We start from the raw sequence: 23,071 nt of genomic DNA on the forward strand, positions 1-23,071 counted from the left end.
ATTCTCTTCTCCCCAGGCCTGGCATCAGTAGAAGCCTACAGCTACAAGACCAATGAATGGTTCTTCGTGGCCCCAATGAACACACGGCGGAGCAGCGTGGGAGTGGGTGTTGTGGAGGGTAAGGAGTTAGCAGAGGGTGGTGGCTGCTCCTACCCTAGCCTGTGGGTCTTGTCCTGAGTCCAGCATTGTGCTTGATGCTCCTTCTACTGTGGCTCCACTGTTCAGGTCGGAGTTAAGTTCATTGTCTCTAGTAAACAGACGAGGAGGGCGGGGAAGCTCCTGGGCCAAGGCTAAGAGGTGGGTCAGCAGGTTGGGAGAGGAAGAAGAGACTTGGGGGAGAGTAACATCCTGTCCCTTGGCCACATGTAAATATCTCTGCTAACAGTGGGGGTTGGGAAGGAAGTAGAGAGCCCAGAGTCAACATACAAACTGAGGTACAGTAAAGCAGGAAGGGGTGCTAATTATGCTTGGTTAACTTTGCTCACCTTCATGTGCTGCATGCTAGCAGGGCCATGAGAAAGGTGGGCTTCTTCTTTTCAGGTCTGACGTGTCTCCGGATAGGGTAGGTGTCAAATGTGGCTGAGGCAGGAGAGGGAGGGTGTGGTGAGATCAGAGGCTTAGCCAGATGTTCTTAAAACATCTTTTTGTCGTACTGGTTCTTTCAAGCCTTCTGGAAGAACATAGGCAGGACTCACATTTTTCTCAGTGGGAAAACTGAGTCCTTGTATTACGATAGCAAATAGAAGAGCAGTCCTCAAAGTCTTCTGACTCCTAATCTGGATTGGTGAGCTCAGTACCAATGCGGAGGCCAGGATGCTGTCCCTCTATCAGGATAAACTGTATCCTCCTGATGAGGCAGAAGTTGATTCTTCAGCCAGATCTAAGAGCTTTGACTACCTAGCTTCTCATTTCCCTTCTTGTTCCTCAGGTGGGAACAGCAAACAGACCCAGGGTTAAAAACCAGCAGACCCTTGCATATACACTCAGGGAGAGACCTCGAGTGGCTGCTTGCTTTAGCCGATACAAGGTTGGAATGGTTTATGGGGTTAGAAGAGATGTCTTGATGGTAGCGATTGAAAATATTGCCCATGACAAGGGCTGTGTTAATGTGCCTGCTTGCCGAAGTGCAGGCAGATGGTTTGCCCTGCAGATGTAGAGGAAAGCTGGGAGTTGGTTTTTCTCTCGCCAGTCCTGATGCTCTGAGGGCTGTGTGCTGCCTCAAGACAGCAGGGAGTGTTTCTAAGAATGGGCAGGAGGTACTGGAGTGGACTGTGCTTCATAATTGCTGGGGACTCAGCTTTCCCCACACCCTATCCCTGCCAAGGTTATGCAGTCTGAACAGCCCTTAACAATGACAGGGTAATTTGCTACTTACTTGTTACCTAGAAGAATTCCTCATAAGGGCAAGGTATGGGGTGTGGGTTGGATCGTAGATAGAAATGCCCCACAGAGCAGGAGACTCACAGAGATGGGAGCCACCTGCGCTGCCACACACTGAGAGAGCGGCCCAGGTGAATTTGTCTGTCAGCTTTGACCCTGTGAGGGAGGAGCTACTCATGAGTTCTTCCTCAGAAAGGTCAATCAGGAAGACTTGGGAGAAAGACACAGCGCCACAATACAGAATTACTTGACAGTATGGTGCTGTTTTGGGGCCTGAGATGTAATCATGGATTTTTCACATCCTGCTTGTACCCTCCATGTTAGGCACTCATGAAATGCCTACCCTGAATTCTAACCCTTCATTTATTTAGCCTGCAGCTGGTGTCCATATGGTCTGTAACTACTGTCGCAGAATCCTGTAGACCTGATGTCCATAGGTGAGGTAGAGCCTCCCTGTCCCCATTAGAAAAAACTCTCTTATTGTGGCTAAGACTAAATGTTAAACCCCATATTTTTGAATCCTTGTTCTCATAGTCAGATAAGTATTTCCCCCTCTTTATTTATTGTACCTAGCTCCCAGCTCCCAGCCCCAGATGGAAATGACTCTCCCAGAAGAGCTCAGTGTTATTTTTATTTAAAAGCAGTCGATGATAGTCCAGGGTTGTTGTACGTAGCTCAGAGAACAAAGTTGGCCGGCAGAAAAAAATCCCAGCTGCCTCAGCCCTTGGGTGCACAGAAAGCTTCACTCATGGCTCGGGCAGGGCTCAGGTTCTCACTGAGGAAGATTCTTCCATATTCTCCTCACCTGTCAGTGCGAGCCGATAGCCAGAGAGCTGGATGTGGGGTCATGGCGGAGAGGCTCGTAGCTTCTCTCGCTGCTGTCTTCTGGGTGTGCTTTAACCTAACTTCTCGAAACTCAGTGATGCCAAGTGGGTGCTCTGCGCTGGGCACCTGGGCTTCTTTCAGAGAGCTTCAATATTGCTTCTAAGCATCTCAGGGCTTCAGAGCAGATAGTGGGCAGATATGGGGCGGAAGATGTGTCCTGTGTGTGGAGAGCAAGCTGGGTCCTCCTGGAAAGAGACAGAGGTACCTCGGTGGGTTGAAAACGGAGGACCAGCCAAGCTCCTGTTCCACATCAGTGCCACTAACACCGCCCTCAGTCACTTGGTCTATTCCAGGGAAGCTGTATGCCGTCGGGGGTTACGATGGGGCTTCCAGGCAGTGCCTGAGCACCGTGGAGCAGTACAACCCAGCCACCAACGAGTGGACATACGTAGCAGACATGAGCACCCGACGCAGTGGCGCTGGTACGTGAGAACCTTGGGGTACAGGAGAGCATGGGGAGGGGGTACAGGCTGAGACTAGAGATAAAGCACTGAACTGGGCCTTGTTTTCCCCAACCTGTCTCATCTCCTCCAGTTGTAAGTATCCCCACCACCACATGTCCAGCCACACTCCTACAAAGATCTGCCTTTTTCAGGGACTCCTTACTCTCATGGAGGCATTTCCTCAAGGAAGGCTCCTTTCTCCGTGATAACTCCAGCTTGTGTCAAGTTGACACAAAACCAGCCAATACACTCACTCTGTAGCCCAGGTTACCGTCAGCCTTGCAACCTCCTGCTTCAGCCTCTGGGATGACAGGTGTGCCTGGCCAATGCCTCCATCCTCCCTCTCACTTCTCACCTCACCTCAGTTCACCAAGGCTGAGTCCTCTGACCGGAGTTTGAACTTAAGTCCTGCCTGAGGTGGATTACTTTGCCCAAGATTATAGAACTAGAGACTTGCAGATCTAGATTTACCTTTCCAAGGTAATTCTTTTTAGCCCTCAAATAATGAGGCTTATCCTCCTGAGGGAGGGCAGGTGCTATCACCTTGGCTTTAGCTAAGAAACGTAGCTGGCCTGCCCTAAATCGGGTGTCTTGGGGTAAAGGCTAGAGTAGTAGTGTTGATGGCTGGAGTTAAGCCTTGGTTCCCCATGCCAGCGTTTTCTTTGCTTTGTTCCTCTATCTCACGTTGAAGTAATGACCTCCCAGATACTTTCTCTTCTGTCTTCCCAGTCATCTCAGGAGCTGGGACTTTGGCTGGTTCCTGGGGCTCCTGGTGACTGGTGTGATTCTCAGTTGGGGGCCAGTGGGAAGGCCTCATGACTACTGAAAAGAGAAGCTACATGCTCTCCTTGTGACCATCCCCCACCCCATCTGTTTTTGGAGACTGGATTATTATCATAGATGTATCCCTGTCTCTAGCATTTTATGAAAAACAGGTTGTTTTATTTTTATTTTTTAAAAGAGAAGTATATACATCATTGTATACATTGATGAATTGGTGGGCCATGAATTTGAAAGTCTGCATGGTTCCATTTCAGAAGCACAGGTTTTTGGGGTTCTTTGGGAAGGAGCCGTCTCTTCTAATCCTGACAACTTTGCCTCCCCATGAATGCCTTGATGTCAGGAGACCTAAGCAACCCCATTCCCCATCGTTGACATGTAATACCTCAGCTGTGCAACGCACAGGCTGCCTGTATTCCCAAAGGGCCAGCCCCATTTATAAATCCCGTGATGCCCCCTCTTCCACCTTCCTGATGGTTTAGTATTTATAGCTTATAGCACCTTCTATTTACTTTCTAAAAATCCATATGTGACTTGGGCCAAGTGCTAAAGGCCTGTGGTGGTAATGCCTCTTCCCTGCTGGCTGCTCAGAAGGTGGTGGGCGTGGACGTCACCCGGCCCATCTTTGGCTGGAGGCCCCAGGCAATGACATGACTGCTGCTTATGATTATGGAGGCCCCGACCTTGGCTGAGAAGGGCTCTTTGCTCAGATTATTATGGAACCCTGTCCCTGGGTTCCTGTCTTCACTGCTTCACTCTGATTAAGAGTTAGGGATGTGTCATTACTAGTCCTGGGAGCCCGTGTACTTGTCTCAGTGGGTGCTGGTGACATCCAAAGACCTAGGGATGGAAGGCTCTTTGTTCCAGCTCCCTGAGGCCCAGTGTGGCTGTACATGGGAGTCTATAGGCAGGATGCCAAGGATTGTGGAAGAGTTGCTGGGGGGACGTCTGGGTGGCTCTTAGCTCCCTCATTAATAGATGGCACAGGCAGAGGGATGGACATGGTGGTGGAAAGATGTCATCTCAGGGTCCCGGAAGTGTCAGCTCCTGCTCACCCTGGAGGAAGGGAAGGTGAAGCAACCTGGGGCCTACTGGATTTTCTGAATCTCACAACCTGACACCAGCCATTGTTGGCCCAGCAGCACCATCTGCTGCTAGTTTATGGCAACTGCTGGGAACCCCTGGCAACTGGCTACTACTTCTGGCCGAGATAATACATTACACCCTGTGATTTAGATAGATCTGCAGGAGCCCATCACCGGCAGCCTCACGGAAACAGACCAGGGCAAGACATAAGCAGTTCCTGACCTCATGAAGTCCACAGCCTCCAGATCCATTCCCCAGCCTCATAGCCTGGCTGCACATTGAATTCACCAAGATACCCCTTTGGGGGCTTCTGACCAGTGCCTCTGAGACTAACGTTTTATCTATCTATCTATCTATCTATCTATCTATCTATCTATCTATCTAATTTTCACAACATACCCAGCAGAAGGCAATAGTCCATGGAATTATGGACACATTTCAATTCTCTTTCTCCATGAATGGGAAAGAGAAAGGGCCACCCAGAGGGGGTATTGGAAAGAGAGGTCCAGGTGTCCCCACTGCCACCCTCACTAGCCCTCTCTCTTCCTGAATAGCTTGTATCTCCTTGTAGCAAAGAACTGCTCAGCTCCTCCCCCAGGACAGGTCTGATGCCTTCTGCCATCAAGGAGAAGAGGGGCTGAAGGAACAGACTGGCAGGGTGTCTCCCCAGCGCTGACCACAGAGCCTGGCTCTGTTGTAACAGATACAAGGCTGAATAATAAGATTTTTGAGAAAAAACAAGGCAATATGAATAGGCCAGAGGGGAACCTTGGGCTGGTTCACTGTTGAGAATTAGCATCTTTTCATATATTAGTGGGTTTCTTTGAGCCTTAAAGAAAAATCCTTTTGATACCCCTGTTAGATACACACACATACATATTTACATTTTAAAAGCAGAAACGGGGTTACATTGGCTTTGCACCTCACTGTTTGCAGGCTGCCTGTCTTATGGGGAGCCAGGCCGGGCACCATTACATCTGTGAGGTTCAGGAAGACAGAACTTGCTCCCCAAGTCACCCTGCGGGCGACGGCGATCCAGGGTTGAGGCCTCTGGTTCTTGTAGTGAGCCTGAGGTGGGGACACCATGCTCTGCCTTTCAGGGGTTGGGGTGCTCAGCGGACAGCTGTATGCCACCGGGGGACATGACGGACCCTTGGTGAGGAAGAGCGTTGAAGTTTACGATCCTGGGACAAACACCTGGAAGCAGGTAGCAGACATGAACATGTGCCGGCGCAACGCAGGTAACGTGACTGCCCTCCTGGTCTGTCCTGGGGGTGGGGGTGCCGGTTCTCCCCTCCCACTCTGAGCGATTCAGAGATGGGCAGGATCGCCAGAGTATGTAGCTGAGTCTGTCCTCAACATAAGAGTGGTCATTTGTCTGTACCATAGGCTCTGAGTTGGGGCGAGGGAGAACCTGAAATCCAAAGTGGTGGCCTCAGGGCTGCGACTAGGTGCAGTCCCTTCTCTCTCAGGGTGGCTGATGGCCATATTCACCAGTGCATTGCATGGTGACTCTGCTGGTAGCCATGTCCAGGGTTGTGTGGGCCCAAGCAACACAGTGATACCGTATTGTATTTTCTCTGCCAGTGTCTGGCTAGAAGTTCCACAAACTTCCACAGCATCCAAGTTCCTTCCTGGCAGGAGAGCCAGACCTCACCTGATCCTCCAGCATTATCTCTTCTTTTCTTGTCTTTTATTTCCCGTCAGGAGTACCCCGCAGGGTCTATAGACCTGCCGAGCTGTGTCCTTTCCTGACTGCTGTATCTTGCTTCTTTGTTCTGGGAAAGGGTGGACTGGCTTTCCCAGCCACCCCAGGCTGGACTGTCCTAACGGGTGCCTCCAGGCAGATGTATTTCTTTTATTCTCATATTACCTGTTTGCTAAACTCGCCATGACTGATTTGTTAGAAGTGTAAACATGGGGCACTTGTAACTGGCTCACTGCCTGAGCCTGCTTCGATACCCACTGGCTTTGGCCTTCAGCCACACGAGAATGGAGTTCCAGGGCCTGTAAGGCAGCTAAGCCTGCCTGCAGTCTATGAACTAAGCAATAAACGTGGTCATGTACACAATTCACATGTAGATGTCATTGATTTGATAACAAATAGATCCTGCCATGGTATTATTGCAAACCTGCTTTTCCATTCCCCATCGAGGTCTAATGACACGTATCTTTATTTCCTCACTCAACATGGCTGTGTCATAGTTTACCCAACCCATTATCGAACACTTCATCTAAGACATCTTTCCTATGCTACTGGGAACACCGTCGTTATTACAACTGAGCCTTAGCGCTCAGTCACAGTACACATTGGAAGTGTCTTCTCTAGAAGGAAAGGCCCAAAGCAGAATCTCGAGGCCGAGGAGGGAGCTCTGTTTCAGACGCCGCACAGGAAGGCAGGCAGTACCATCAACGCTCTTGCCAGTTCTGAGGGTATTATCAGCATTGCTGGTTACTGCTTGAAGACACTGTCAATCAACTTCGGTCTTCAGTCAAAGTTACATTTCCCTGCTCTCCCTTCCAGCTTTAGGAGACCTTGCCTTTGAACAAACTCATGCTGTTAAGAATGAGGAAGGAACCCCAACCTGGGGTCCTGGGTTTGAATTCAGATGCCCGTTTTACAAGGGGGGTTAGAGGTACAGTCGCTAGTAGCATATAGGACGGACACAGCATCCAGCTCAGCTGGGAAGAACACAGGCACGGATAAGCAGTCATGCCCTGGAATCTTGTCTCTCCCCTGTGCCTGTAATGTTCTCTTTGTGATGTTGTGGCACTGGGGGTGGCCAGGGGGCAGTGGGAGCATCTATAGGACCAAATAGTAATAAAAGTTCTCTGGTGAGAAAAGCAGCCTCTCTAGGAAGGGGGACCCCCCAGAGCCCAGTGATGTCTCTGCTATGCAACAGGAACTGGAGAAAAAAGGCTCCGGGGCACAGGATCAGTCTCCCATGGGGCCCAGTCCCTGACTTTCCTGCTGATCTTGTGACTTCTGTTTGTTTCCCAGGGGTCTGTGCAGTGAATGGGCTCCTGTATGTGGTTGGAGGGGACGATGGCTCGTGCAATCTGGCTTCAGTGGAGTACTATAACCCAGTCACAGACAAGTGGACGTTGCTGCCAACCAACATGAGCACTGGGAGGAGCTATGCAGGTCAGTGGGTTTCAGCTTCAAGGGGTGGGAACCTTGCTTAGCTGGGAACCGAAAGCATCCTGCAGAGTTATCACGCAATTGTCACATGGCTACGTGTTTGTCCTTACTGTGTGCCTATGACAATGGCGATTCCTTCCCCATGACCCTGAATGAAGCCTTGGGATACTTAATGTAGTGCCCCAGGGTCATTTTTGCCACTCCTGTTTCATTTTGAGACACACATCTAGGTAGGAGAGCATAGGTCTGTCTGGGCAGTGGAAACGTCAGATCTTATTTATGTAAGGCTAGCATGTGTTGTGAATGGGGTGCTTTAAGATGGCATTTGGGTCTGTCTGTGAGAGATGGCTCTGTTGGATTCTGGGTAATCTCACACACAAGCTGCCTCTGGTTGTGTACTTCTTATTGTTAGTTATTTTCTTGTTGTTGTGACAAGTTCCTGAGAGGAACTGTTTGGGTGTGTGTGTGTGTGTGTGTGTGTGTGTGTATCGTATGTGTGTATGTGTTTGTGTATATGTATCAATGTGTGCATCTATGTATGTGTGTGTGTATGTATGGTACGTGTGTATGTATATGTCTATATCTGTGTGTATGTATGTGTGTATGTATATGTATGGTATGTATGTATGTGTGAATGAGTTTGTGTGTGTGTATGTATGGTATGTATGTATGTATGTATATGTATGTATGTCTATGTGTATGTGTATTTGTGTATGTGTATTTATGTGAGCATCTATGTATATGTGTGTGTATGTATGGTATGTATGTATGGGTGTATGAGTCTGTGTGTATATGTGTGTCTATACATGTGTGTATGTATGGTATGTATGTATTTATGTATATGTATGTGTGTGTATATGTGTATGTGTTTGTGTATGTGTATCTATGTGAGCATCTATGTGTATGTGTGTATATGTGTGTATATGTATGTGTATATAACTGTGTGTGTATATGGTATATATGTATGTTTGTGTGTGCATGTATATGTATGTGTATGTTTGTTATGTGTATCTATGTGTATGTATGTGTATGCATTTGTGTGTGTGTGTGTGTGTTTGTATGTTTGCGTCAATGTGTGTATGTGTGTGTGTGGGAGAGAGTGTCAGGAGGAGCTTTGTCTCATGGTCTTTTGTCTCTTGGCTACTTTGTTTCTGGGTGGCTGTGAGGTTCAACATGTAGGGCAGTACAGGCGAATGTGTGAGAAAGGATCCTGGTAGCCAGGCTGCAGAGAGACCCGAGTGGGTCAGGCTCAAGTGCCTTTCAGTGGCACTTCCAGTGACGTGCTCCTTCCACCTCCTAAGGTTTCTTGCACCTCCCAGAATAGCACGGCCAACTGGGCTCCAAACCTTCCACACCCAGCTGTTGGTATTCCAGCTGTAACTCCGTGCCAGTGTGTTAGGCGCCATGCGTACATTCCCTCTCATGTTCTCAGAAGCCCTTGGGCTGAGTTGGACTCTTGCATCTCACAGCTGAGTTCTGGAGACAGTCTGTAATCACCAAAGGCACGCTAACAAGCATGCACCAAAGACAGAATTCCAAGAGGTCTGCCCTCTATCCAAGCCACGCCCCTCATGACGTCCCAGCCCAGGGCTGAGTAAAGAGGCTGGGCGGTAATGGATAGATAGACTGGCAGAGAGGATGTGCTGCCAAGTTGAGTGCAGCTCCGGGCCAAGAGTTGATGTTGCTGAGGTCCTCCCAAGAAAAGGAATACAAGCCTAGATCCTTAACATTTAGATACACGTGGACTACATGTTTATTTACTGAGCACCCACAACGTGTCCTTCGTTATCCTAAATATTTTTTTAAAAATCATGATCTTTTGTCACAAATATCTTGGCTCCTGCCCTTCTCCTCTTCTTACCCATTTTCCATGAGAAAGGTCAGCCATTCAGTCTTGCTTAGGTTTTAGGACCCTTTGCTGGTTGAGGGCCTCATGTTCCCTCCCCCACACCCACAATGCATTTTTTTTTTGTTTTCTCCTCCTCTAAGCATTTGCACACTCTTACATTTCCTTAAAACATTGAAAGTGTTTTGACCCTGACTGTTTTCAGTAAAATCAGCAACTTTCATCTGGAAGCCACTGAGGGAAGCATAGGGCTTTTTTGTAGGATGAGAAGTGGGTGGGACCCTCAGCCCCACCTCCTTGTTAATGAGGAGTAAGTGGGTGGGTTCATCTGGACCCACCTCTGTGTTAATGAGGAGTGGGTGGGATCCTCAGGCCCCACCTCCTTGTTAATGAGAAGTGGGTGGGATCTTCGGTCCCCACCTCTGCATTAATGAGAAGCCTTGGGTTGAGTTGGACCCATTAGGATTTCACATATGCCAAATATTTTAAAAGCCTGCCTGCCCCCTCTGGAACTAATGGGAAAGAGACAGTCAAGGTGTTTTGCACTCAAACCAATGGACTAAGTGAGCACATTATCTTAAAACCTAGGGAATGGGTCTGGTGTGCAAAGATTTAATGCCTGCATTACTAATCTGGGTGTTACTTGAAACAGTATTCCCTCTCCTTCCCTGAAAATTATAATAATGTTTGACATCAGGGAAATAGCGAAATAATCTATGGACGTGTATTCACAGTGGGTGTGCTTTTCTATCTTCTTAAAAATTAAAAACAGACTTTTCATACTGTATATTCTGATTGCAATTCCCCATCCCCCAACTCTTCCTCCCCAGCTCCTTTGATTTTAAGGTCTTGAGGAAATGTTCATGTTGGGTTGAAGGAGGACTCAGGCTGTCTGTGCCTGGTGTGCTCCAGTCTTATCAGAGGAGAGGGAAGCATTCAGTCTGAGCAGACCTCTGTTGTCTAATGTATAGAGAGATACAATTAGATTGGGCCTCTGAGGGCTTTTAAGATGTTGAAACGTGGTAACTTTGTGTAAAGTTTGTAGCACACTGCCTGCCTGGAGTCACCACAGGCTAAAGCATTCTGGTTATTATTAGAAGTTGGGAGGGGTTATAAAGATAATGGTTGTTCTGTTTGTCTGAAGGGATAAAATAATTTTCCCTTGTATTATTCTGAATTTTCCACAATGAGGGCGTATTTATTTTCTAATAAAAAGGGCTTGAATAGAAACACTACCCGAGGACACTTGGAGAGCCAGCTTTTGTCAAATATTAGTGAGAGAGAGAGTTGTCTGCTGTCCAGGAGGCGCTGTGAGGCCAGGTGGTACCTTCTGGTCTGAAGTCAAGTTCTGCCTTTCCTCACATGGTCCATCTTTGGTCTGCACCTTTAGCCAGGGATTAGCAGGAAGTGGATGTTTTAGCAAAATGTCTCCGATCCCTCCCTCTCTTTAGGGTGTGTTCCCTCAATCGCATGTCCAGTTAGAATCTCTTATAGCTGTAGGAATATGTTAAAATAAATGTCCGGCAAGCATGTTCACTTAAGGGAACTTTCTGAGTTAGGATTTTAGCAGGTTCCAGAAACCTGCCTGGTAGTGATTCCCACCAGGAGGAAGGCTCACGGTCCCAGTCAGGAAGATGTGGATATGCCATTATCACAGCAGAGAAGGCTTGGCTTGGCTTGCAGTCTCTCGTTGGCTAGGACTGGCTCTCTCAGTGGCTAAGACTGGGCCACAGTCACTCGGATCGGATCAGCAGGCTCGGAGGTCGAGTTTGTCACCAGCTGGTGTCTGTAGTAGAGGACAGTGTGTAGAATCGACTGTCTCAGCCTTTAGGGTCTTCACATAGACTCAATGGCTTACACCAAGATTAGCGTTATATATGGATATACAGAGTCAGGACCTCAACGTGGTTAAGTTTCCCTAACTCACTGACACACAGCGTGAATCTGGGAATTGAGCACTGGCTGTTAGCTTGGAAGGTCAGCAGTGGCGGAAGTGGGAATTCTCGGGGTGGTATGGGAAGAGCCTGCTGACTTGCGCTGAGATCAAGCTTGCAGAAACAGTCTGCTGCTGGCCGAGGTAGCACGTGGACCCTTCGGGATCCCACTGGCCGTGACTTAAGATATCTAGTTTCCTGGGGCTCCTTTGGTACTCTGAATAACTTAGGAGGAGCTAATGTAACTCTCCCTTTTGTGTTAGGTGTTGCTGTGATTCACAAATCCTTGTGACCCAAACTCCCTCAGCCAGGAGGTGGAGGAAGTAGCCGCAGGGCACTGACTGTGGCAGTGGGACCAGGACAAGGGAGGAGATGGATTTCGAGGCTCTCGGCGGACCAACCTCATCCCTCTCCGCGTGGACACTGATGACCCACCTTCTGCTCCAAGGTGCTTTGGATTCTGCCCTAAACAGTTGCGTTCCTGGCAGCCTCAGCAGCACCCTAGGGCGTGCATACTCGGGAACCTGTGTGTGTGTGTGTTTGTGTGTGTGTAAAACATTTCATTCAGTAGGGGCTGGACCTGTGTGTCTACTGGATTTCTTTACTACTGATCTTTTTACTGTGCTAAAACTCCTACAAACATCTTTTTGGACTCATCCAATGGGACCCCAGACTACTAAAGATGCTGTCTTCCTAGAGATCCAGACAGAACTAGCTGAAAGCAGCATTCCAACCGTGTCTAGGACCATGACTTAACTACTGCGGCTGTGTAGAAGGAAGACCAGCGGCTTCCTCAGAGCTTCTCTATGGCCTCCTCTGTGCCTGTCGCCTCCTCCTTGACTGACTGTACTTTAGGGGACAGATGAAAACTCTTTTGCCTTCACATTTTGGCCTCTACTCCCTGATGTCATGAATTCCAGATTTGGAGGATTTTGTGTCTTCTCAGCGGGGAAAACAAACTCTTCAGATAAGCCCCAGGTGGGGGGAAACACTGGAGAGAAATAGACAAGAAACGCAAGCGAGCAAGCAAAACCAAGCAAGTGAAGCAAGCAAGTAAAAAAGAAAGTGATGGGGCTGGAGATATGGCTCAGTGGTTAAGAGCACTGGCTGCTCTTCCAGAGGTCCTGAGTTCAGTTCCCAGCAACCACATGGGGGCTCACAACCATCTGTAATGAGAACCAATGCCCTCATCTGGTATGTCTGAAGAAAGCTACAGTGTATCCATATACATAAAATAAGTAAAGAAATAATCTTTAAAACAAACAAACAACAACAACAACAACAAAAAGCAAGGACGCAGACAAGACAGAGAAACCAAAGCGGCATGCATTCGGTGCCCACCCACAGCGTCCTCAGAGAGGGTCCCTGCTTTTGACTGTTCTCTGAGCACCCATTTATCTTGCTTATTAGGCAGGCTTACTTACACGGAGGATAAGTGAAAGGTCAGTTAAAAGGTTACCCTGCCACCAAACCCAGAGATAGGTTTGCCCCTAAGTCAGGAGTGGCCATCTCTAACTCAGCTGGACATGAATGACTTCTAAGAAACATACTTGCTGGTTCTGGCTGTTGGCACTTTGTGAGGTCAGGACTGCCTGTATCCCGTCTTCCCTTTCTCATGCTTCCTTCCTGGTCCAGGGTCTGTATCCTCTCCCCGGCCTCTGAAACACCTCTTTTTACTTTCCCTTTGGGGAAGAAGATGGTAGTGGGCCCTGGGCTGGAGAGATTCTCCTCAAGGACTCTTGTATTTTATAAATGAAAGCAACTCAGGAAAGCTTTGCTCAGCCACAGATGAAAACTGTAAAAATGTAACTTCGAGCACCTGGGGTAGTGTTTGGACACTCGCAGAAGCAAACACATTAAGAGTTGATGGCAGATGGGGGGGGATGTGCTCGCCTTACAAGCGTGAGTTGATTTTAGCACTGACATAAAAAGAAATCTTGGGTACAGCAGCGTATGCATCCTATCTCAAAGCTGGGAAGGCAGACACTGGAAGATGTGAGGCTTTGCGGAGACAGCCAACCCAGGCTAACCAGAAAGTCTCAGTGTCCCAGCCTCAGGGAGAGACTGGAAAAGCAAATTGTTTAGATCTTACAGACCAAGATTAAAGGTTGACCTTTGGCCTCTACACACACTCATCCCCCTCCCAACACCCACAAACCTCAACACCAAACTCTCCTTAAGGTAACAAACTGCTTGTATTTGACTCTTTGCCCTGGGAGGGGAGACTTTGTATCTGGAGAACAGTTTCATACCCAGGAGTCGGAGTTTCAGCTTCCCTGACGTCAGAGCCCATGGAGAGGAGACCAAGGGACTTGGTGCACTTTCACTTTGGAGTTCAGACACCAGTAGGTTCTTCAAAGTACATTCTGTAGAAGGCTGGTACCCTCTGACTTCTCCGCCTTTGGAAGCTTCTCCCCAGCTAGGCAGCCACTGAATATTTATTGAGTGCCCTTCCATGAGGGTAAACCTTTCTTTCTAACGTTAAGCAGAATTAGGAGCTACCATAGCTAGATAGTTCCCAGCCTTAGGAAGAGGCTAGCATACCCAGCTTTGGGGGACCCAGAAGAAATGTCTCCCAGGGATGCAAACATTTACTTGGCTGGTATTCTGACTCCCAGCTGTGAGTGGGGAGAGCCACATGTGAAGCCTGGCTTTGTGCTAGGAAGTGGGTGGGGTGCATTCCCCAGGCCCTTCCTCCCTTTCCAGGCATGTCTGAGGTGAAGTTAAGGTTGGGGACCAGAGTCTAATGCACAAGCATTCTGTTTCAGGTGAAGGGTAACCCCGCCCCCTCCCATTCCCACCAAGAACCCAGACTTTCATACTTGGGGTCACGATAAGCCTTCCATTGTGTGCTCTTCCTGAAGAGAGCCCCTACTTCGGTGGAAGCTGGCCAGCCACCGTCTCTGCTGGAGCTTTTGCTGTGGGTCCCACCTCGTGCCTCCCTCCCTGTGAAGCATTGGTTCTGCTGGCGGAGCTGCTGAGGGCTTCACTCATTTCACACTCATGTGTCCTTTCATGTGGGGACTAGAACACTGGTACGTCATCACCAAAAAAGCTAGCCTACCCTGGCTGCCCACAGATGCCCCCCAAGACCTGTGTTAATGCATCATTAGGTAGAAGTCCCCCCAATGACAGATACCTCAGACCCACTTTCAAGTCTGTGTTAGTCACACGGTGGACAAATGTTAGTGACTACAGCCCTGCCAAGGGGGCACATCAGAAATCTGCCAGCAGTGACAAAATGGAATTGAGTCCCAAGGTTAGAAGCAGCTTAGACACCACTCAGATGCTGATTCAGACAATGTATAAGTCAGCTTCTGAACTCCAAAGTTATTTCTCTTAAGTACCCAATAGCATCTCCATCTTAAAAGAAAGAGAAAAAGGCAGTATTATGCAAATGAAGTGACCTCATTTTTCTGCTATGCAATAAAAATTCTTAATTGTATCTCATGACAAGCCAGTTGTACAACCCCCCTCAGCTGATTTGTTTTTGGGGCTGTCTTTGATATCTGTTGTGTAATGTTTGTATATCTCTGAGCCAGATCCTTTCAAAGACTGCCTTTCTTTTGTAAAATTGAAGCTACAGCGTCCAGGCTAAAGTCTTAATGTAGATATTTTTATAAATAGTTTTCCAGGACATCTGAGTCGTGTGCACCTGGAGCTGTCCTGTCTTTGTCTCTCACGTGTCACAGAGCCTTCTGAGCTCCAGGCCCTCAGTGGTCTAGGAAGGCTGCTGAATTCCAAGACACGACCACGGGGCTTCCTTTCCTAGTTACTAGGGACTAACGTTAAGCTTGACACAGCACTTACCCGCCTCTCTCTCATCCCATTATGAGTCTGCTTTCTGCAGGGCTGGGTTGGCCTTCGTGGTGATGGCTCTCACGAGGTGAGGGCAATGAGCTTACCCTCTGACCCACATTTTCTAGCTGGCCTGGGCCCCGCAGATCTTGCCCATTTTCCACCGTCTCCTTGCTTTTGGAAGTGTCTAGGATTCACAGCCTCCACGGCTGGGTTCTGCTGCTTTGGGAAGCTTGCACTCCCATTGCTCGGGGGAACCACCCGTCGTGACCCATGGGAAGAATGCACTTAGCAGACGTTCACTCGATTTTTTTTTCCTTTCTTGATCTGTCTTCACTCCAGGTTCTGTTTTGTGTATTTATCCGCTGCAGGACTCTTGTTTCTTCTTTTAAAATCTTAATTTATTATTTTGGGGACAGGTGCCATTTAAATCACCTCCCTGCCTCTTCCTGTTTGACCTGGGCTGGATCAAGTTGGGAGGCTGAGCAAACCCATTAATTTGGACAAGAGCATCCAGTGCTCTGGTGTATGGAAGCAAGGAGATCAGAGTGCTTTTTGTAGGCTGTGTGTGTTCGTGTGCATGTTCGTGTTCGTGTGCGCGTATGTGTGTGTGTGTGTGCTATTTAAGCCCCCTATGTTCAGCTGCACTGTTAATCTACTGAACAAGCAGAAAATCCAGCAGCACTTCCATATGGGGACAGGAGAGGATTGTTCTGTGTGGGTAATCCAGCCCTAGAGGCCCCTCGAAGCCTTTACTGTGGGACTCCTGGCAGTAGCAGCAGCCAAGGTGGAAACGCACGGGGCTGTGACATCCAGAGGAATAAATTGTTCTTGTGCTGGTTTTGCCTTTGGTTAAAAGATTGTAAATTATCCCCCTCCTTTGGTGGTAATAAAGCACCCTTGTTGCACTTCTTGTTTAATTTGTATATGATTCGTAAAATATCTTCCATGAAAGAAAACTCAGGACACGGAACGAGAATATCTCTGGGATGCTCTGGCTCTGTGCTTGATATAGGCCATCAGACTGGATGCTGGGACAGGTAAAGCCTTGATATAGGCCATCAGACTGGATGCTGGGACAGGTAAAGCCCTTGATCTGATATTTTCTGCATGGATGTAGGGACCATATACCTTGTAAGAACACTTGCCACATGATCAATACAGTAAGAGCAGAGAAACATCCCCCTAAATGTATTATTTTAATAGCCCATTCCAGCTCCCCACACAGTACACAGAGTTTTAATAAAAGCTGAATTGTGCAAACATTCTGGACTTCATTTCCATAGTACAGTCTCTTATGTCTCAGGTATATAAAGGACAGTATGTCTAATGTATGTAAAAGAGACTGGTCCCTGCACAGAATCAGATGGGAAATTTTCTCTTCAGAATCTGTGGCACAGGGTCTAGGTCCCTCCGATTCCTGTCACCTTGCCCCAGCACAGTGCAGACCCACAGAGACCTTCAGAGAGACTGTACCAGCTGGTTTTGTGTCACCTTGACACAAGCTGGAGTTCTCACAGAGAAAGGAGCCTCCCTCGAGAAAATGCCTCCATGAGATCCACCTGTAAGGCATTTTCTCAATTAGTGATCAAGGGGGCAGGGCCTAGCCCATTGTGGGTGGTGCCATCCCTGGGCTGGTGGACATAGGTTCTATAAGAAAACAAGCTGAGCAAGCCAGGGGAAGCAATCCAGTAAGCAGCATCCCTCCATGGCCTCTGCATCAGCTCCTGCTTCCTGACCTGCTTGGGTTCCAGTCCTGACTTCCTTTGGTGATAAACAGCAATGTGGAAGTGTAAGCTGAACAAACCCTTTCCTCCCCAGCTTGCTTCTTGGTCATGATGTTTTGTGCAGGAATAGAAACCCTGACTAAGACAGAGACCTAGTGGGGACAGTTCCTCTAAAGGTATTAGGTAGTGTGGACAAGAGCTATGTAGTCTCTGGGACCTGGGTCTGGAGGGGGAGAAGGCTGGCTATTTTAATATCACTCCTGGGAGCTGAGTTTCCATGTCTGTGGAATGTTTAGCTTGGTGGCAATTTCCCTAAGCTGTTTGTCTGTTGATGGGGATGTCCCTCTGGGTAAAGACCATGTGGTCTTAGGTCCCTTCAGATTGTCAAGGGCACCACTCATAAAAAACAACAAATAGACATCCAGGGCTGAACATTTACTCTCCACTTGGAAATCTTGTGAGGGTGGAGGGAAAGTCAGCCAATTGGACTCTGGTGATGGCTGACCCTGAACACAGTCCTCTTCCCCCAAGCTGGCCTCTGCTCTGGCCTCTTTTTTTTCATCCCTTGAGGATGAGTCAGAGTTGAGAGGTCAAGTCTCACCACAGCCCTTGGAGCAGCAAGCAGGAATCTCTGTCCCTCTGGGATAGAGGCCTAAGCAAGCAGATACATTTGTCTGAAGGGGTATTGTGAGGGAGAGGTGAGGACTCACATAAAGAACACCAGCCCTTGTTCGAGTTTGGGAATTGGTCTGAGGAGAGGCTCCAGGATGCACTTGTTTTGAACATAATATTGGACATCGACTGTGCACCGTGCCCATCTTGAAGAGACTGGTGACTGTACGTTGCCTTTGCTAGTTCACAGCACCGCCAGGGTTATTAGACCCTTGAGAGGTGATCTAGGCTTCTTCATCCTACTGAGGCTGCCTGCTGAGTTCTGCCATTCTCACATCTAGGCTTGCTGCAGGTGCTCTTTGGAAAAGAGGGCCAGCAATGCCTGAACCTCAAACACAATAAAACTCCAGAGAGAGACCTTATTTTCTCTTCCCCTAAACGGAAGGAGACCCTGCCCGTGGCTTTGTTTCTCGCAGGACTTTCTGCGCCATCTCCGGTTCCTTATCTGCTAAATAAGGGCTCTCCTGGCCTTTCCTGCAGACAGGAAACTCAGAGGCAGAAACCTGGAAAGATACAGAAAGACATACGCACAGTCAGAGAGGAGATGCCAACTACCTAAAAGTGGGAAGAGGAGCAGAGGGAGTTAGAACCATTTGGTTAAACTGCAGAGATTGGCCAGTGTGGTGAGGTAGCAGGAGGGTTAGGAGGGGGAGAGACAAGTTTAAGGCCTGCTTAGACCAGCCTCACATTTCTTGGTCAGTTCCCAATCTGTGAGACAACAGATGAAACCCCTGCTGGTGACCTTGGAGAAACTGAAAAGAAAAAGTCTCTAAAGTGGAGGAGGCAGACTCTCGGGTCTCAGGAAGAGGTGTGGTCTGGGAGCATAGCCTTTGGACTAGAAGGAGGCTGAGTCTCCTGCAAGATGGTCAGGGATGTCCAAGTATGTCTAGATATCCTGTGCACAAGCCCGGGGTGCTGGGAGTGTCTGGGGGTGGGGGGTGATGCATACAAGAAGGGGGAGGAGCTGGGCCTTGCCTGGCCAGGCTTCATTTCTGCAGGAGGCCCAGGAATCTAAGGGATTCTTCACAGGCTGTTCACAGCAATGTCCAATGTCCAGCTGGTGCAAATACCTCCCATCATGAAGCATGGGGGCACTAATCTCAGTTCTTGGCCTTACTAGTGTGCTGATGCAAACGGGCTTCCTGGAGTGGCTACCCATGAGGCACCTGACAGCAGGCTGCCCCCTGGCCCCACTAGGCTTCTCTGTTTCACACTGCTGTATTGTAACCTGTAATTCCATTATTTCTGCTATTCCATATGTTCCCTTTTCTTCTACCCTTTCTTCTACCCTAACACTAGGTAGGAGAAAAACAAAAAGACGATTATATCATTAGACCACTTCCTGCTGGTTAGGGGCATTGAGTTTCTTGGGGACAAGTTCCATTTACACCGGTCAGGATATCAGGTTTCTTTTTCTTTCCTCTTGAACAATTACTTGACAAACATCAATAAACTGTAACCAACAGCGTCCTGCCACCAGCTGCCCAGCCAGCCCCTTCTATTGCAACACAAGCATTTCTATACCCTCTGAAAGCTCCTCAGAATTCCAAACGTCACAAGTCACACACTCGCAGAAACTATCTGCAGCTGTTGAAAGCACGCACCTGCTAGAGCTCGAGGCAAATCACAGTCAGCTGCTGTGGACAGTCTTCAGGCAGCCCCACATCCTACACTTGGGACTGGAACAAAAGCATTCTTAGAGTTGTGTGCATTTTAAAATGAAACGAAAATTCTCCCTTCGGTGATCCACTTTTGTCTCCTGCCCCTCGAGTGGGCACAGGAGGCATGAGACTTGTGAGGATCCTCCCCTCACCAGACTCAAGGGTTCTGGTCCTTTTGGCTGAGATCAAGTATACATCTTGTATACACTGAATATACATCTTGTATACATGTTTGTCTTCATCTGACCTTTGGCTGGTGACCTGGAAACACGCCTTTGTAAGCACATGAGTAATTGGTTATGTCATTCAGACTTCACTCAACCCTCACAGAAGTCCTGTGAGGCAATGGATGTACATATTCTCATATATACCATGTCTCCACTCACTGTACGTGGTGGGTGGTCGCTTTCTTAGTTCGATGGATGCTGAGGGTTGAAAACTCAAGGCGCACCCGTGCACAGTGTGAGTCTAGGCTGGTTTTATTCTCCGTCATCTCCTTCACAGGAAGGCAATACAGGTCTGAGAGGCAAAACTCAAGGTTTGCTTGGCTGGTCCTAAGAGCTTTGACTATTGGACAGGATTGGGCCTGCTCTGTGGGACAGCACTCCACCGGTTATTTTGCTCACACAACCACAAGCCCGGAGGCTCAGTTGTGCAGCTGGAATGGTAGTTCCAGAAGGCCATCACACTGGGTCCTTTTCTTTGCTCTTCCAGTATTATCATGTTGCATGGTAGATGCCCCATGCCTATTTTAATATCAGAAAACAGGCATGAGAAAGAAGCTGTCTGAGAGGTGTAAGGGATAGGGTCTATAACAGGAACACTTTCCTAGAGACGCCCAGTGGACTAGGGCAGATAGCTCCTGCGGTATCGCAGCTGTAATCAAGGCAAGTGGCAAACTCAGCATTCAAGTTGAAAGAACTGGTATCAGGTGGACCCTTAGCATCATTGACAGACCTGCTGGCCGTCTGACTCTGCGAGCCACGTGGCTTCCTCTTGCCAGGCCCTCTCTGGCTTTGCAGTCTCGGCCTCCGGTGTCCTCCCTGAAGGTCATTTTCTCTGGGCACTGAGTAAATCCTGGAGTCCTTGTCAAGAGTGAGAATAATGTTTTCCATGTACTTGGCATCTGCCAAGGGGACACAGCACAGGCAAGGTGGGGCGGGGAAGGCTCCTCAGAGACTCAATTCCGCCATCTTGCTGGAGCTTCCTGCCATCGAGAGCGGATGTCCCTCTCGAAGGATATATGAGAGACCCTAAGCAATGGAGACCTTTCGGAGCTCGAGGCTGGGGCTTTGAGACAGCTCATTTATCAGCCGTGGAAGTTTCCCTGAAGCACTGATTGAGGAGATCTGTCAGCAGCAAGATCTATGACCTTTATCTCAAGAATGACCCGTCTGTGCAGCACCATAAATCTTTCTGAGTCTAAAGTGAGAAGCAGAGATGGGTGAGGTTGGTGCTGAGCTCTTGGAGGCAATTTTCCCCAGTTATTTGTCCTCCAGACCTCCAGGATATCCTGCACCAAACTGAAGCGGAGACAGTCACGGATAGAGATGTGGACAGCCTCTTCCCAGGGTGCCGCCTGCTGTGTGTTCTTACCACGTGAGGCTCCGTATCCAGACGGGGAGCAGGGGGGGGGGATGGGTTTTGCCTATTCTGCTGTGAGGAGGGTAGGTGGTGGCCTCTGAGAGATCTTTACTTTAGTGATGTCATCGTGAGTGCAGGCACTCATTCTGGCTCGAGGAGATGTCTGTGAGACCTGGGTAGGGGAGCATCTCACCCTAGGAAGACAGCTCAGCTCAGCATCAGCCTGGGGTCTGGGGTGGGGGCACACCGGGCGCTTACAGTTTTCTTGAGGGCCTTTCCACATCTTGTAGGCCTTACCTATGTCGTCCTGCCATGGCTTAGGTCTGAGATAAGGGGCTAGAAGGGAAGGGATTCCAAATGCAGCTTCTAGCCACAGATCCATCATTTTAATGTGATCTGGTCTCCTCTTAGAATGATTAACTAAAGGAACCTTCTGCATTGGTGCTGGTGGCTCCTGCAGAGTCGTGATAAGGAAGCCCATAAAATCATGTCCAAGTAGCCAAATGAGGCCATCTACAAGCATGCACACACATCGTGCAAAGGTGGCTTGGTTTCTAGTGGTGTCTCCTGACCTCTTACGCCGGAACCGGTCCAATTCCAAGCACTGGGAACCTGTACTTACAACAGCTGCTTCCAAGAAGACTATGGAGGTCTGGGGAGAGGCGAGCAGGGTGAACGAGAGAATTGACCTTGGCTGTGGCTCTAGCACCTCACAAGTGGGGTGTCAAATGGGCTTCAGAGCTCACTGCTTTACTCTAGTAGAGTTCGCCTACTGGGCCTGGGAGACCCTGGGGCCACTCTGAAGGCCTTCGGAGAAACTGCTCGATGGCAAAGCTGTCTGCACTTGGTTGCTGCTTCTGTGGTTTGCGTGTGCTGTGCGGTGCCTTCTCTGGAAATACGGTATAAATGGCAGCTCAGTGGAGCTGTGGAGACAAAGCAGCAAGTAAGGCATTGATGTAGCACGTGAGCGTGAGGGTGAGGATGAAGGCGTCAATGGAAGTATGCAGAAAGCGCGTGGTGAGGGGGATAGGTGGTGGCTCATGGTGGGGCACATGCGGGACTGATGATACTCCGTATCCTAGGGAAGAGGTGGGTGGAAGGACGGCTGAGAATCGGGGAGGAAGGACACCGAGAATACAAAGGCCCAGAGGCTGGAGAGATAGCCCTTGTGAAAAATAAGTGGTCTGTAATGGCTGAATCTTGATGTATATTGAAGATATGAAGAGAAATGAAGCTAGAAAAAAATTACATCAGGTCAGGCTGTGAAACCACAAGAAGGTACCCTCTGACTTGACCTCTGACTCTAAAACACAAAAAGTGGCTGACGTCGAGTTCCCGAGAACTTTATTGGTCATATATATTACATATAACATATATATTTATTGAGATTTTTTTTCATAGTGGCTTTTATGCTGTGCTTCTGCTAGTCCTACAATTGCTGTCTGAGAATCCAGTAGTTGTCAGTCCACAGGGTTGGATGTCCTAGCTGGCCTTCAGTATATGCTGGAACCTTGAAGAAGTCGGCTCTAATGCCAGTGAAGGAATGGGCTTGTTGGTGAGAGCCAGAGCAAGCAGGCTTCCTTCTGCCTTGTCCTTTACAAAGGCTGCCCACAGCAGGTGTGGCTCGGAAGTCTCCCCACCTCAGAAGACCTGGATTGGGTCTTCCCATTCCAAATGATTTAGTTAAGACAAAACCCCTCAGGGGTGTGCCTAGCCTCATGGGTTTTAGTTAATTCTAGAGGTCAGGTTGACAAGAACAGTCATCACAGATCTCAAATCTGAGATGCTCAGATCCAGGTAGAGGCTCCCAGGAAGATTGTGAATGGGAGAGCAGAGAGGCCTCAGTCATCCTTCGGGGAGCCAAGGAGTCCGGTGGCCTCTCAATGTTGTTTCTACCCGAGGGACAAATAATTTGTATTCCCGAAAAATTAGCCATTGAAACCAAAAGCTCGGGCAACAGAAGAAAATCAAACCTTGCCAAAAAAAAAAAAAAAAAAAAAAAAAAAAAAAAAAAAAAAGTTATGTGCTTCAAATGAGACCCACCAAGAAAACAGACAGCTCACAAAATGGGAGAGAAAATATTTGCAAATATCTGCTAAAAGCTGAACATCAGAGCACGTGAAAAAAATGCAC

At 48.5% G+C, this 23,071-nt stretch overlaps 1 protein-coding gene across 1 annotated transcript in view; it reads left to right on the forward strand.

Annotated features, from left to right (window-relative positions):
• The window catches only part of KLHL3 (kelch like family member 3), a 104,503-nt gene extending 88,342 nt beyond the window's left edge, over positions 1 to 16,161 (forward strand). The window contains exons 11-15 of the mRNA XM_080938491.1: positions 17 to 118; positions 2,559 to 2,687; positions 5,675 to 5,815; positions 7,576 to 7,719; positions 11,760 to 16,161. Of these exons, the coding sequence (XP_080794617.1) occupies positions 17 to 118; positions 2,559 to 2,687; positions 5,675 to 5,815; positions 7,576 to 7,719; positions 11,760 to 11,788 (545 nt within the window). The 3' untranslated portion in view covers positions 11,789 to 16,161. The remainder of the gene's footprint in view (positions 1 to 16; positions 119 to 2,558; positions 2,688 to 5,674; positions 5,816 to 7,575; positions 7,720 to 11,759) is intronic.
• Positions 16,162 to 23,071: the final 6,910 nt, after the last annotated feature.

The sequence above is a fragment of the Micromys minutus genome (assembly GCF_963924665.1).
Source record: "Micromys minutus genome assembly, chromosome: 1".
Lineage (NCBI taxonomy): Eukaryota > Metazoa > Chordata > Mammalia > Rodentia > Muridae > Micromys > Micromys minutus.